The 12495-nt window shown below is 64.2% G+C and overlaps 3 protein-coding genes across 4 annotated transcripts; 2 read left to right on the top strand and 1 right to left on the bottom strand.

The window, feature by feature from the left end:
* LYPD2 (LY6/PLAUR domain containing 2) lies at window positions 1–6222 on the top strand. Its single transcript, XM_004618684.2, has 4 exons — window positions 1–109; window positions 914–1033; window positions 1872–2098; window positions 5871–6222. Exons 1-3 carry the CDS (start codon window positions 49–51, stop codon window positions 2072–2074), a joined length of 384 nt encoding a protein of 127 aa, XP_004618741.2. The 5' UTR covers window positions 1–48; the 3' UTR covers window positions 2075–2098; window positions 5871–6222.
* Window positions 4925–7680, top strand: SLURP1 (secreted LY6/PLAUR domain containing 1). The gene is made up of 2 exons (XM_055125168.1): window positions 4925–5990; window positions 6110–7680. The coding sequence occupies exons 1-2, from the start codon at window positions 5708–5710 to the stop codon at window positions 6307–6309; spliced, it is 483 nt and encodes a 160-aa protein (XP_054981143.1). The 5' UTR covers window positions 4925–5707; the 3' UTR covers window positions 6310–7680.
* Window positions 7681–7783: 103 nt separating this feature from the next.
* THEM6 (thioesterase superfamily member 6) lies at window positions 7784–9416 on the bottom strand. Of its 2 annotated transcripts, none has more exons than XM_055125167.1 (2): window positions 8948–9416; window positions 7784–8349 (listed from the first exon to the last, which is right to left on the bottom strand). In XM_055125167.1, exons 1-2 carry the CDS (start codon window positions 9299–9301, stop codon window positions 8236–8238), a joined length of 468 nt encoding a protein of 155 aa, XP_054981142.1. In that variant the 5' UTR covers window positions 9302–9416; the 3' UTR covers window positions 7784–8235. The 2 variants fall into 2 exon arrangements, with proteins under 2 accessions (XP_054981142.1, XP_004618739.2); XM_004618682.2 differs by having other exon boundaries at window positions 8789–9414.
* Window positions 9417–12495: the final 3079 nt, after the last annotated feature.

Raw genomic sequence — 12495 nt, 5'->3', positions numbered from 1 at the left:
CATCCACTGTGCCTGCAGGCAGAGAGCAGTCGCCGTGCAGGACTGATCATGCTGGGGACGGGGCTGACCCTGGGACTGGCACTAGTGCTGGCCATCTGCAGCGAGCCTGGTGAGGGCCAGGGGCAGGGGCAGGGAGGGGGGTGTAGAGAGAATGGGCACAAGGCAGGGGGCGGGGCACAGGGCAGGGGTTGGGCAGGGGGACAGGCAGGGAGGATGGGGTGGGCAGCTGCAGGGCCACTGCTGGAGAGGGGAGAGTGCCGAGGCAGGAGTGGATGATGGCATGGCCGAGGACTAGCTGGGCTCTGGTGTCCCTCAAGGGCCTGGGGCCCCCAGGGGTTCAGTGCTACCAGGCCAGGTGCTGGAGGGGCCCTCGGCTGAGGACGATGTGGGACCCGCTCCCTGCAGTGTGGTGGGTGCCAGGGTGCAAGGGGGAGGAAATGACCTCTATGTCTCAGACCCTCCCCACTCCAGCAGGCTGCACGGGGAGACTGAGGCCAGCCCGAGAGAAGTGACAATGCTCAGGGAGGTGCCGGGCAGCCAGGCCACCTGGGCCACCCGGGTACCGAGATGGGCACTGCAGCCTGAGCCCGGCCCTACTGTTCAGGGCGCTGTGGACACCCCATTCAGCCTGGCCCCTGTCCACCACATCACAGCCCTGAGGACTTCCTGCTGACTTGCCAGGAGATGCCCATGGGTGCCCTGCTCGCTTCCCCAGCTCACAGGGACTGGTCACTCGGGGATACACGCTCAGTGGGCGTCGTGTCTGCGGGTGCCGAATCAGGGAGCAAGGGCAGGGTGGATGGCTCAGAGGGCACTAGGATGAACCTGGTGTGCCCTGTCCTCTCGAGGGCTTCGGGGACCCCCACCTTCCTGGTCTGGGGGACAGTGGGCCTCACCAGCCTTCCTCCCTCAGCTGCGGCCCTGCAGTGCTACACATGTTACGAGCCCGTGGACGTGTCCAGCTGCATCACCATCACCACGTGCAAGCGCAATGAGACCATGTGCAAGACCACCCTGTACTCACAGGAGATTGGTCAGTGGGGCAGCCATGGGGTGGCCAGTGGGGTGGTCAGTAGGGGCGGTTAGTGCAGGCAGTCAGTGGGGCGGCCACCTGTACTCACAGGAGTCTAGTCAGCCGGGGTGACCACCCTGTGCTCATGGGTCAGTCAGAGGGGGCGACCAGCCATACTCGGGGGTGGAGGCATCAGTCACTGGGGCCAACCACCCAGTACTCACAGGAAATTGGCCAGTGGAGGTGGCCACCCTCTTCTCATAACGGGATGGTCAGTAGGGATGACTCAGGGCCAGTCCTACTCCCCTCTGTCCCCTGTCCCCATCCTCGCCCTCTCCCGTCCCTGCTAAGAACCAAAGTGTCCAGATGGAAGTCCCCAGGGAAAGAATCGACTCCCTGGGGCAGGAACTGGCCATTCCCTGTGCAGCTGGGAACCACCTGTGTCACTACTACCTAGTCGTGTGACCTCACCACCACATGTCCCCATCACTGTGGGTCCTTGTGATGTGTCCCTATGATATGTCCCTGTCACTGTGTCCCCATCACTGTCCCCATCACCATGCATCCCTGTGATGTGTCCCTGTCACTGTGTCCCTGTCACTGTGCATCCCCAGTAGCAGGAGCCATGAGAGTGGGAGGGAGACAGGAGGGGCAAGAGGACCAGGTGTCCTTACATCGAGGCTGACTGGCTGAGGGGACTCCCAGCAAGGCCAGAGCTGCATGTGCCCGTGTGTGTGTGTGCGTGTGTGTGTGCCCTTCTTGTGTGCCCACGTGTGAGTGTGTCCTTCCTGTGTGCCCGCGTGTGAGTGTGCCCTTCCCTTGTGCCCAGGAGTGAGTGTGCCCTTCCCTGTGCCCACAGTGTACCCATTCTTGGGCGACTCCACGGTCACCAAGTCGTGTGCCAGCAAGTGCCAACCGTCAGACGTGGACGGCATTGGGCAGACGCGGCCGGTGTCCTGCTGCAACGCGGATCTGTGCAATGTGGATGCAGCGCCCCCTCTGCGTGCCCCCCACCTGGGCCTTGCCCTCCTGCTGGGGCCCCTGCTCAGCCTGGGCCTCTAGGCCCTGCGCCTGCCCAAACCCCAAGTACAGCTGCCTGCACCTGCCTCCGTGTTTGCCTCGGGGCCGTCCTGCGCAGCCCCCACCGAACGCCATGCCCACTCACTGCCCAGGGGCCCTGCAGCAGCAAGGCCAGTGGGCAGGTCGGGGTTGTGGCAGGGGCAGGGCAGCACTCCCAGGAGGCTGGAGGTCCCTGGGGTCCCCATGGCCCCTCCAGCTACACCCACACCCCCGCAGCACTGAGACACTGGGCCCCACACAGAGGGGCCAGGAGGGACCCCCTCACAGCCTGGCCACTCTGCTCCTCCGCTCGAGCATCTTTGGGGTTTGGAGGGGGCGCCAGCTCAGTTGGCCCCCACCTGAGAGCCCCCCCACTAGGGCCCCCATTCCTGGGTGCATGCGGGAGCTGTCAGGGGCAGCTGAGGCCCTTCGTGGGAGACGGGGACTCTGTCTCCTCTCCTGAGGCTTTGAGGCCTCCACGTGGCTCTGGGGGTCCCCAAGTCCAGTGACACCTCCACCTCTGCTCTCAAAACACCATGTCTACATCAGGGACAGCCACATGGCCACTGCAGGGCCCTAGGGGCCGTGGCAACTGTGGCCGCATGTGCATGTGACTGGGTCCAGGGCAGGGCTGGAAGAGGTCACTCATACCTACAGCATTTCCTCCTGGCCACTGACGTCCCAAGTCCTGTCTCCTTATCCTACCCCATGCCAGGTCACTCAGCAGCTGAACCCAGGAGGGCCATGGGAAGGTTCCAGCCCTGGAGGTCAGCTTTGCAGCCTGCACTCAGGGTCTGCCCCCTATCAGGAGTCAGGAAGGACGCCTGGGGCAGAGCTGAGAGCCTAGGGAAGCCGGACTAGCCTTGCAGGAAGTGACCCTGCCCCAGGGATGTCCCAGGCTGTGTAACTGAGCCATCAGACGCACTGAGGCGATGGCACCCTGGGAGAGGTGGCCTGGGGGAACAGGCGACGCCCGTCCTGGAGGCCGGAAGGTCTTCATCTGCCTCTCTCCAAACACCCATCAGTCACCCTAGTCACCCACCCACCGCTCCTTCACCTCCTCCCTCCTTCCACCCATCGATATGAGCCTCCACCCTCCTAGCTATGCATCCATTGACCCACACGGCCATCTCTCCATCCACCCTTCCCTCCTATTTGTCCATCTCTCACCCATTCATTCATCTGTGCATTATCTCCAAGCAACTCACCACTTGCCCATCCATATATCCACCCATCCATCCACCCATCCATCCATCCACCCACCTATTCATCCATTCATCCACCCATCATCCATCCACCCATCCATATATCAACCCATCCATCATCCATCCTCCCATCCATCCATCCACCCACGTATTCATCCATTCATCCATCCATCATCCACCCACCCATCCATCCATCCATCCATCAATCCACCCATCCATTCATGCACCCATTCATCCATCTACCACCCACCTAGCCATACATGTATGCCTCAATCCCTCCCTCCCTCCAATCATCCCCCACCATCCACTTACTCTCCATTTCTTTCTCTTTAGCCATCCATCCAAAATTCAACCGTCCACTGACCTGTCATTCCTTATACCCATCCAAGCATCTCCCCACTCACCCACTACCCACCATCCCCTGCTCCCTCCTTCCACCCACCAGTGCGGTCATCTGCCTGCCCTTCCAGCTAGCTGGCATTTATCACCTATGTTTTATTCCTTTTTCCATTTATCTTTTTTTATTTTTGGCTTTTTGGGGTCACACCCAGTGATGCACAGGGATTACTCCTGGCTCATGCATTCAGGAATTACTCCTGGCAGTGCTCAGAGGACCATATGAGATGCTGGGAATCGAACCCGGGTCAGCCGCGTGCAAGGCAAATGCCCTCCCCGCTGTGCTATCGCTCCAGCCCCTCCATTTATCTTTTAGTGTGACCATCAATCTGGCCAGCATCCTTTCCATGTACACATCCCCATCTTCCACCTGTCCAGTTCCTGGAACACTGATCCATCCTCCCACTGCCCCATCCACCTGCCCAGACTGACCCTCCACCTACTGCCTGCACACATCTCTCCTCCAGTCCCCTTCCACAGCTGTTCCACAGCTCTTGGGTCTGCTGTCCCTCTGCTGAGACCTCTCACTAGGTTCAGGCTGACTCTGCAGGACTGACCTCCTGCCTGGTACAGCATGGCCGGGACCTGAACCTGGTCCCTCTCCTCTGCCTGAGTGTGGGCACCACCTACCCAGCCCAGGCCAGTACCCGCCCCACCACTCCTGTGCCAGGCGGCCCCACTGTTTGGTTTGCAATATCCATGGTCTCTCCCTCTGCAGCAATGCCCTCTTGCACACAGCGGGTCTTTCCCACGCTTGAATCCACACCCCGGATCCCTCATCCTGCCCTATCACAGGGATTAAGGTCTGAAGCATAAGGAAGTCCTCAAGGAATGAACACAGAGGTGGTAGCAGAGCCACGGAAGTAACTGAGGCAGGCCAGCCGTTGGCTGCACTACCACCAATCACCTCCCTTCCTGGAAGCCAGCCCTCCACCTGGGCACACTTCAACCAGTGCCCAGATGGCACCCACCCACCAAACACCATCCATTCATTCAGTACCCTTTAGCACTCCACCCACCCCCACCCTCCCTCCCACCCATCCATTCTTCCACTCACCCTCCCTCCCACACACCCATCCTTCCACCCACCCTCCCTCCCACCCACCCACCCATCCATCCATCCTTCCACCCACCCTCCCTCTCACCCATCCATCCTTCCACCCACCTTCCCTCCCACCCATCTGTCCTTTCGCCCACCTTCCCTCCCATCCATTCATCTTTCCACCCACCCTCCCACCCATCCATCCTTCCACCTGCCCTCCCATCTCCCACCCACTGCCAGCCCGCCCCCAGCCACTCATCCTCTGTCCATTCTCCCCTCCATGCAGCCACCCACCAGGCTCTCAGAGGACAGAACCTGGAGAGGCTGGTGTCCAGGACGGACACCTGGGGCCCTGGCTGTGAATTCAGGCCTGAATGGGGACCATCCAAATGCAGCACAGAAGGCCAGGGGCTTGGAAGAGTGTGTGGAGACTGGGCAGGGGCAGAGGCTGAAAGCTGCAGGGACAGTGGGTGGGGGACCAAGCCCTGTGCATCTCACATGTGACCTGGCCATCTCCGCTGGGGTTGGCAGTGAGGACTGTGACTGGAGCACCCTGTCACCTGCTAACCCCGCTGCTGGGCCCTGCTCAAGCTTTAAGGCAGGCTGTCCCTGGCCAGGGAGGGACACTGATGGCACAGCTGTCCAGACCTGGATCCTGAGGTCAGCCTGGAGGCCACTGAAGCCTTGAGCCCAAGAGCAGGGCCTGGCCGGGAAGGACTGGCTTCACAGAGGGAGCCAAGGCCCAGCGCGTCCCCATCCCTGTCCCTCCCCGCCCAGACACTGACTCAGCACCCAGGCACCACCCCTGTGGGCCAGGGCATAAATCCTGGTGTCTGCTCCGTCTCTGGCTCCCTCACAGCCGCCCGCAATGGCTCTTCCCAGGGTGCTGCTGGCTCTGGCACTGGCCATAGCCTGGACCCCGCATGGCGGTGAGTGTGGCAGCCAAGTTCTTCCGGGGCCCTTCCTCTGCCTGGTGGGCTCACCCTGCCCCACATGAGGTCCTGGGGTCTAGGGCCTGGGCCCACCGGGGACAGGTTCTGCCCTGCAGTCGGGAAGATGGGGCCACAGGCTCAGCCGGACCCCACGGATGAAGAGGAGAGATGCACAGGCCCTCCCAGCCCTCCCGTGAACATGCCCCCACCCCGTCCCCACCCAGGCGAGGCCTTCAGATGCTTCACCTGCGAGCAGCCTACGGTCATCGAGGCCTGCAGGAACATCACCCGGTGTGGCCAGGAGCACACAGCCTGCAGCACCTCGCTGGTCATGGGCCGCTCAGGTGAGCCCTGAACGAAAGGCCTTGGGAACATAGGGACAGCTCCATGCTGGGCTGGGGGGCAGGAAGCAGGTGGGTGGGGGGCAGGTGCCTGGAGCAGCCCTGACACCAAGGCCCCCCAGAGTTCCCCTTCAACCAGAGCCCCCTGGTGATCCGCTCCTGCTCCAGCTCCTGCAAGGCCACGGACCCCGACAGCATCGGGGACGCGCACCTCATCCGCTGCTGCTTCCAGGACCTCTGCAACTCCATGGGCACTGCCAGCCCTGGCATCGGGGTGCTGGCCACGCTGGGCACTGCACTGCTGGGCCTCGTGCTCCCCTAGGGCCCGTGCCCCCTAGGCCCACAGCAAATAAACACCCAACGGCCACCTCTGCCCTCGGGCTGTTTGGGCTGCACCGCTGGGTCTCTCATGAATGGAGGTCATGGGGCAGGGGGGAATGCATCACCCTAGGGGCCACCCCCACATCTCCCTGCTCCCACGGGGGTCCCTCCCAGAGCTTTACCTGTCCTGCTCCCAAGGGGCAGCTGAGGGACCACCTGAGGGACGCTAAAGCCACCAGCCTGACCCGGAGGCCCTTTCCTAGCCAGTGGGTGCCCACTCAGTTGCACAACGAACCCTCAGGTGCATCTCAGGATCTGGTGTCCAGTGGCAGGGGAGCAGGCTACCCCCGGGTCCTACCCCAGACCCCAGGGACAGGCACTTTCTGCTTCTGTCCAGCTGTCCTCGGCTCTAAAGCACTATGGTCACCCCAGCTGGGACTCTGGATCCTGCTGTCTCTGGCAAATTCTAGGGTGAGGGACCAGACCCAGAACAGGCATCTGGTCGGCTGGATACCCAGGAGGGAGGGACAGGACCAAGGCAGGGGGGCCCAGGAGGTCGGCGCCCAGCTCAGGCCTCTCCCAAACCCCGCGCAGACCCTGCAGGGACAGTGCCGGCCTGAGCCCGGCGCTGTGGCCGCAGCCCCCCCCCACACCCTGCGTCCCCCAGTCGCTCCCTCCGCTGCGGCTTCGAGGACGGCGCATTGCACCGCCGCAGCCAGCAGAGGGCACCCGACCCCGGTCCGCGCCTGCCCGCCTGGCGGTGGACCCTGGAGGACTTAGGCGGGGCGCCCAGAGACCGAGACCCCGCCTTCAGGGGAGGGAGCCTCAGCCTGTGGTACAACGCGGCGCCCACACCGGCTCTCGCGGACGCCGCTGCCCCGCCCAGGGCAGACTCCAAGTCAGAGTCCGCCTCGCTGGCCCTGTGACCCCACAGCGCCCAGTCTGTGGGTCCGGGAGCAGGACGGAGGTACCTGTATCCAGCACGGTGGGCAGCGTCCCCAATACTGCAGGCCAGGGCAAGCCCAGCCTCTCTGCCCAGACCCCCTTGAACACTGTCCAGCGCCTCAACTCAGCTGGATCTGGGTGTGGGCACTGCGCCCCTCTAGGGTCTGTCCTCAGCAGCCCCGGGCCCACTCTGGGGGGCCTGACCTTCCCCACATCCTGTCCTTCCTGAGCAGCAGTGAAGAGACATAATCTGAGTGGACAGTCACAGGGCCATGGGGGGAGGGACCCAACTTGGGGTTGGGGTGGGGGTGAAGCTTGACCCGGGCAGGGCTGGGACAGGCCCTCCCAGAGGCTGGTGGAGCCCCCCAGCCCTCAGCCCCTGCCAAGACCCCCAACCCCAGGAGCTGAGGACCCAGGGCCCAGGGCTGGGGACAGAGGGGGGCTAGCTCCAAGGACAGCGGGGACAGGCCAGGCCAGACTGGGGTGTCCCTGAGGGGTGGCAGAGCCCAAGGTGTGGCTGAACCGCATACTCCGTTTCCAACGCTTTAATCAGACTTTCTTTAAATAAATAGAACAGAGTATAGTGGCTTTGCACGTGCGCGCGGCGGGGAGGCAGCGGCGCTGGGCAGCTGTGCTCGGTGATGCTCTGGCGGCCGGGATGCTGGGCGACATTGGGCTGGCAGCCTCAGTCAGGGGCGCCGGGCAGCACCCTGCGGCCACGGTGGGCAGCAGTCCCCCACGCTCCCACAGCCCACAGCCCAGGCCTCTCTGCGCAGGCGCCCCCATGGCCTCTGGTCTTTTTAGAGGCCTACCGGCCAGCAGCGGTACCCTCCCAAGCGAACCATGCAGCGGCGACCCCTCCCGGGATTCTGCTTGGCAGTGCCCGCAGGGCCGTCGTCAGGATGCCTGCGTCCCGAATCCCAAGCCGAGAGCGGGGTGGAGCCCAGAGGGGTCGGTGACAGGGTGGGGGGTGGGCAGCAGGTCACTGGTCCTTGGAGGAGGCATCCAGCCCGCTCTCGGCCCGTAGCAGTCGGCTGCTGGCTTCATTGTAGGAGACCCAGTGCTGCAGATCCTCGGGCAGCTCCGGCGGCTCCACCTGCAGGGACAGGGCGGTCAGGGCGGGCGGCGGCCACGGAGTCTGAGCCCCAGTCCCCGACCCACAGCGCGCTGGACCGTCTCCACCTCACTGCGCTCTCGGTCCGGGAGGCCGGCGCGGGGATGCCCGCCCGAGGTGCAGCGGCCCCGGGTAGGAACTGGAGCCCCAGCAACTGCTGCCGGGCACCGGCCATCCCCAGGGTCGGGCTGCCGCGTCGCCAAGGAGGGGAGCAGCAGGGGCCCAGGGGAGCCTCTCCGGCCGAGTGGAAACGGGAGAGGCGAGCGCCCCAAACTCAGATCAACCCGGGCTGGCCGGCCGCATCTGGGCTCAGAGGCGTCAGACCTCCCAGCTGGGGCTCTGCCGGGGCCTGCAGGGCGCGGGGCTCCGGGGGGGCCCCGAGGGCCGTGGGTCTGGGTCGCGGGGGGCTCGGGGCGCTCACCCTGCGCTTGCACAGGTGCTGCACGACGCGCTCCGGCGTGACGCCCACCACGTGCTGGCGGGAGCGCAACAGCGCGCACACGAAACCGTCGCGCGCGCTGACGAAGCGCGCTTCCAGATAGAAGGCGCGGTGGTCCCAGCCTAGCAGGCGGGTGCGCACCTCGAAGGCCTCGAAGAGGCGCAGCGAGCGGCGGTAGCGCGCGCACGAGGCGGCCAGCACGGCGTGCGCCCCCAGCTCCCGCAGCGCCCCCAACACGCCGCAGCGGGCCAGGTGCGCGGCGCGCGCCACGTCGGCCTCGCGCAGGTAGCGCGCGTTGTTCATGTGCAGCAGCAGGTCCAGGTCTGAGGGCAGGACGCGGCCAGGGTAGCGCTGCTCGGCCAGCAGGTCGCGGACGCGCGGCTGCAGCAGGCGCGCGCGCAGCACGGCGCAGGGCACGCGCACCAGGTACCAGCCGTCCAGCAGCGCGAAGTAGGCGAGCGCCAGGGCCAGCGCGGCCGCCAGCAGCTCCAGCATGACGGCCCCGAGCCCCGAGCGCCGCCGCCCGCCGGGTGCGGCCAGCGCCCTGCGACCGGAGCGAACCACCGCCGCGGCCGGGCGGGGGGGACGCGCGCGCGGACGCAGCCCGCGCCCCGCCCCGCGCCCCCAGTGGTCCCTTCCGGGCGCCGCGGGCTGCGTGCGCCACAGCGGCCTCTGTGGGCGCCGCCGCGCGCTGCAGGCGCGACCTTCCGCAGAGCCCCGGCGCCCGCGCTGACCCCGCGGGGGCGAAGGGGTAGTGGTCGGGCCCTCTCCAGCCGCCGCCCGCCCGACCCCTCGGTCCCGGCAGAGGCAGAAGCCACCCGCGTCCGCGGGACCCGAGACTTCCCGAGTCAGTTGTGGGTCCCCGCGGTACCTGCCCTGCCTTGGCCGGGTCACCCCCTTCCCTGCCCGGGAGCGCCACCCCGGGTGTTTGCTGGGGGGCTGCGCGCGGAACCGGTGGGTCTCCCGCGCCGGACCGTCCGCCGGGCCGTAGCGCTCTTGTCCACCTTCCCACGGGAGAGTCCGGGACAGCTTCCTGGCAGACACCGGGGTGGTCCTGCGCGGCCAGAGGCTGAGGTCTTTGTTTGCAGCCAGCAGCTGGACAGTGGGGCCTTGGTTTGTCCCAGGCTTCCTCCGCCGGGTGCTTCCGTGCACAGGGCTCTCATTCTTGTCGGTTGTCAGGCCGCCCAGGCAGCCCCGGGAGAGGATTCACCGTTGTCCGTTTGCTGGTGCGGCTCTGGGCCTACTGTATCCAGAGCGGGGCCGTGGCACAGGGTGATGAGGTGGACACGCTCTTGGAGATGCCCTTGATCTCCCCTGAGACATGGCAGCAGAGATCCAGCTCAGTCCAGGCTCAGCGTGGTTCTGGGGGTCAGTGGAGGTCAGCGGATGGGAAAGGGGACAAAGCATAGGAGAGCCAGGCCCTAACCTACTTTCTCCTGGGTGGACCCCTGCCGAGGGACCCTCGCCGCCCAGCTTCTTCACTGACCAGCAGGGGGGCCAAGATCCCCAGAATCCTCTTTTTCACACAGGATTACATAATTGGGGGCTCCCCCTTCTCCCCACCCCCAACCTGAAGATCCAAATGCACAACCACCGCGAGGACCGGCACTATTGCCCGCACCAGACATGGGCCACGATTGCAGGACTGGACAGTAGCAGATGGCTTCCGGGGCTCTGAAGCCCCTCTCTCAGCCCTGGCTCCATGATCTGAGCCCACGGAACCGTGAGGGTGCTTCACAGGGTGCTCCGGGCCTGTTTCTCACTGGCTGCCGTGTCCAGTTTGTGCTGGCCATCGGGTCGGGCCCAGGTTCTCGTGTCACTGCCCGGGTTCCTGGATACAACACGAGGAAGAGAGTGGGCTCAGGGTAATGCCCAGAGAAACAGGCGCGGAGATGGGCCAACACAAGACCTCGGCCGGTCCTGGCCCACTTAAGGCTGGCGTTGGGTAGGGCTCTGGACTCTGCCTGCTCTCCTGCAGTGACATCAGACCCAGGGCCTGCTTAGCCCCGCTCAGGGCCCATCTAGCCCCGCCCAGTCCCCTAGCCCCACCCACGGCTCCGCTTAGCTCCGCCCAGTCCCCCTAGCCCCATCCACCTGGTTGGGGCTTAGGTGCCTCCAGGATCCTGGGCAGCAGCCCTGCAGACGCCACTGACATGCCCAGTTCTAACGCACTGTGCCTTGCGCCTGCTAAGGGGCAAAGCAGGAACTTCAGGGCTGGACCTGTTTGTCCGCAGTGGCCAGAAGGCAGGTGGGAAGTGTCGAGGGGGGCACCCAAGTCAAGCCTAAGCCTCAGGCACAAAATAAAAGGAATCTGGGACCTATTCACAAAAGCAAATAGTGGGGCCAGAGCGATAGGACACCAGGAGGGCGCTGGTCTTGCACATGGCTGACCTGGGCTCAGTCCCAGTCATCCCATATGGTCCCCAGAGCCTGCCAGGAGTAACTTCTGACCACAGAACTAGGAGCACTGCAGAAAAGCAAAAGGAGGTTCATGCGACAGCCTCAGGCACAGAGCCTGCCCCAGGCACCCACCACCAAGGGCAGGTTGGCCCGACCAGCCACAGTTGGTCTGGGGTCGTTCAGGTGCTGATGGTGGGAACCCAACCCTCCTGATACCCTGTCCACAAGGGACTGTGAGGTCCCCACTGGGGACTAATGGGATGGCGCTGGGTAGGGCTCTGGACTCTGCCTGCTTTCCTGCAGTGACTATCATGCGTGCTTGTTCTCCTGGGCCTGCTGCTGGCTTCAGGGCAAGGACAGGCTGCAGGGTCCAGCATCATGTCACAACCTGTCCCAGCTGATAACTCAGTGCCCCCAGTCCATGCCTGGATTCTGGCTAGCAGGCAGTACCTCACAGTCCCCATGTGTGTGCATGGTGAGTGTGGGGACTGTGAGGTATTGCCTGCTAGCCAGAATCCAGGCATGGACTGGTGAGTGTGTATCTGTGTGCAAAGAACCCATGTGTGCAGAGAGACCCCGCGTGTGCAGAGACTCATGTGTGCAGAGACCTCGCATGTGCAGGCCCATGTGTGCAGATTACACATGTGCAGAGACTCATGTGTGCAGACTGTGTGTGTGCAGACCCGTGTGTGCAGAGACCCCCACATTTGTGCAGACTCATGTGTGCAGAGACCACGTTTGTGCAGACCCATTGTGCAGAGAGACCACGTGTGTACAGAGACCCATGTGTGCAGAGACTTCACATGTGCAGAGATACTCATGTGCAGAGACCATGCATATGCAGAGATACTACATGTGCACAGATTTAGAGTGTTCACAGACACCCTGCCTTACAGAGAGATTCCACATGTGCAGGACACTGGGACACTGGGAAGCTGGGCATTAGGGTGACCTTCTCACACATTCCTCTACAGTGCTCAGGTTCCAGAGGCCTGTTGGGGGCAGGTGGCTGCAGTGACCCAGGACTATTCTGGGGCAGAGCTGGGGGAAGGCAGCCTTCTTGCCAGGTCTTGGAGTCAGTGCATGGACCATGTCCTCTCCTTCGAGTTCTGCTGACTCAAGGTAGACAGAGATAAGTTCCCACAGCGAGGGCAGGCCCTGCGGGTGAGCCGCCCCGTCACACAGTCTTCCCTAGTTCTGGGCTGAATCCAGCCCCTGCCAGCACCAGGACGGAGCTGGGAGGTGCAAGAGGGCCTGTGTCCACAAGGTGGCAGCAGAGGTCATACAGG

The sequence above is a fragment of the Sorex araneus genome, chromosome 2 (assembly GCF_027595985.1).
Source record: "Sorex araneus isolate mSorAra2 chromosome 2, mSorAra2.pri, whole genome shotgun sequence".
NCBI classification, from domain to species: Eukaryota; Metazoa; Chordata; class Mammalia; order Eulipotyphla; family Soricidae; genus Sorex; species Sorex araneus.
Note: the sequence above shows the minus strand (reverse complement) of the source record. Positions and strands in the feature narration are given on the sequence as shown.

Excerpts from the sequence above, each read along its gene's own strand:
- LYPD2 (XM_004618684.2), top strand. The coding sequence starts at position 49 with ATGCTGGGGACGGGGCTGACCCTGGGACTGGCACTAGTGCTGGCCATC. Across the intron at positions 110-913 it reads GGCCATCTGCAGCGAGCCTG|CTGCGGCCCTGCAGTGCTAC; the intron begins GTGAGGGCCAGG and ends TTCCTCCCTCAG. Across the intron at positions 1,034-1,871 it reads CCTGTACTCACAGGAGATTG|TGTACCCATTCTTGGGCGAC; the intron begins GTCAGTGGGGCA and ends CTGTGCCCACAG.
- SLURP1 (XM_055125168.1), top strand. The coding sequence starts at position 5,708 with ATGAGGTCCTGGGGTCTAGGGCCTGGGCCCACCGGGGACAGGTTCTGC. Across the intron at positions 5,991-6,109 it reads GCTGGTCATGGGCCGCTCAG|AGTTCCCCTTCAACCAGAGC; the intron begins GTGAGCCCTGAA and ends AAGGCCCCCCAG.
- THEM6 (XM_004618682.2), bottom strand. The coding sequence starts at position 9,301 with ATGCTGGAGCTGCTGGCGGCCGCGCTGGCCCTGGCGCTCGCCTACTTC. Across the intron at positions 8,350-8,788 it reads AGCACCTGTGCAAGCGCAGG|GTGGAGCCGCCGGAGCTGCC; the intron begins GTGAGCGCCCCG and ends CTGTCCCTGCAG.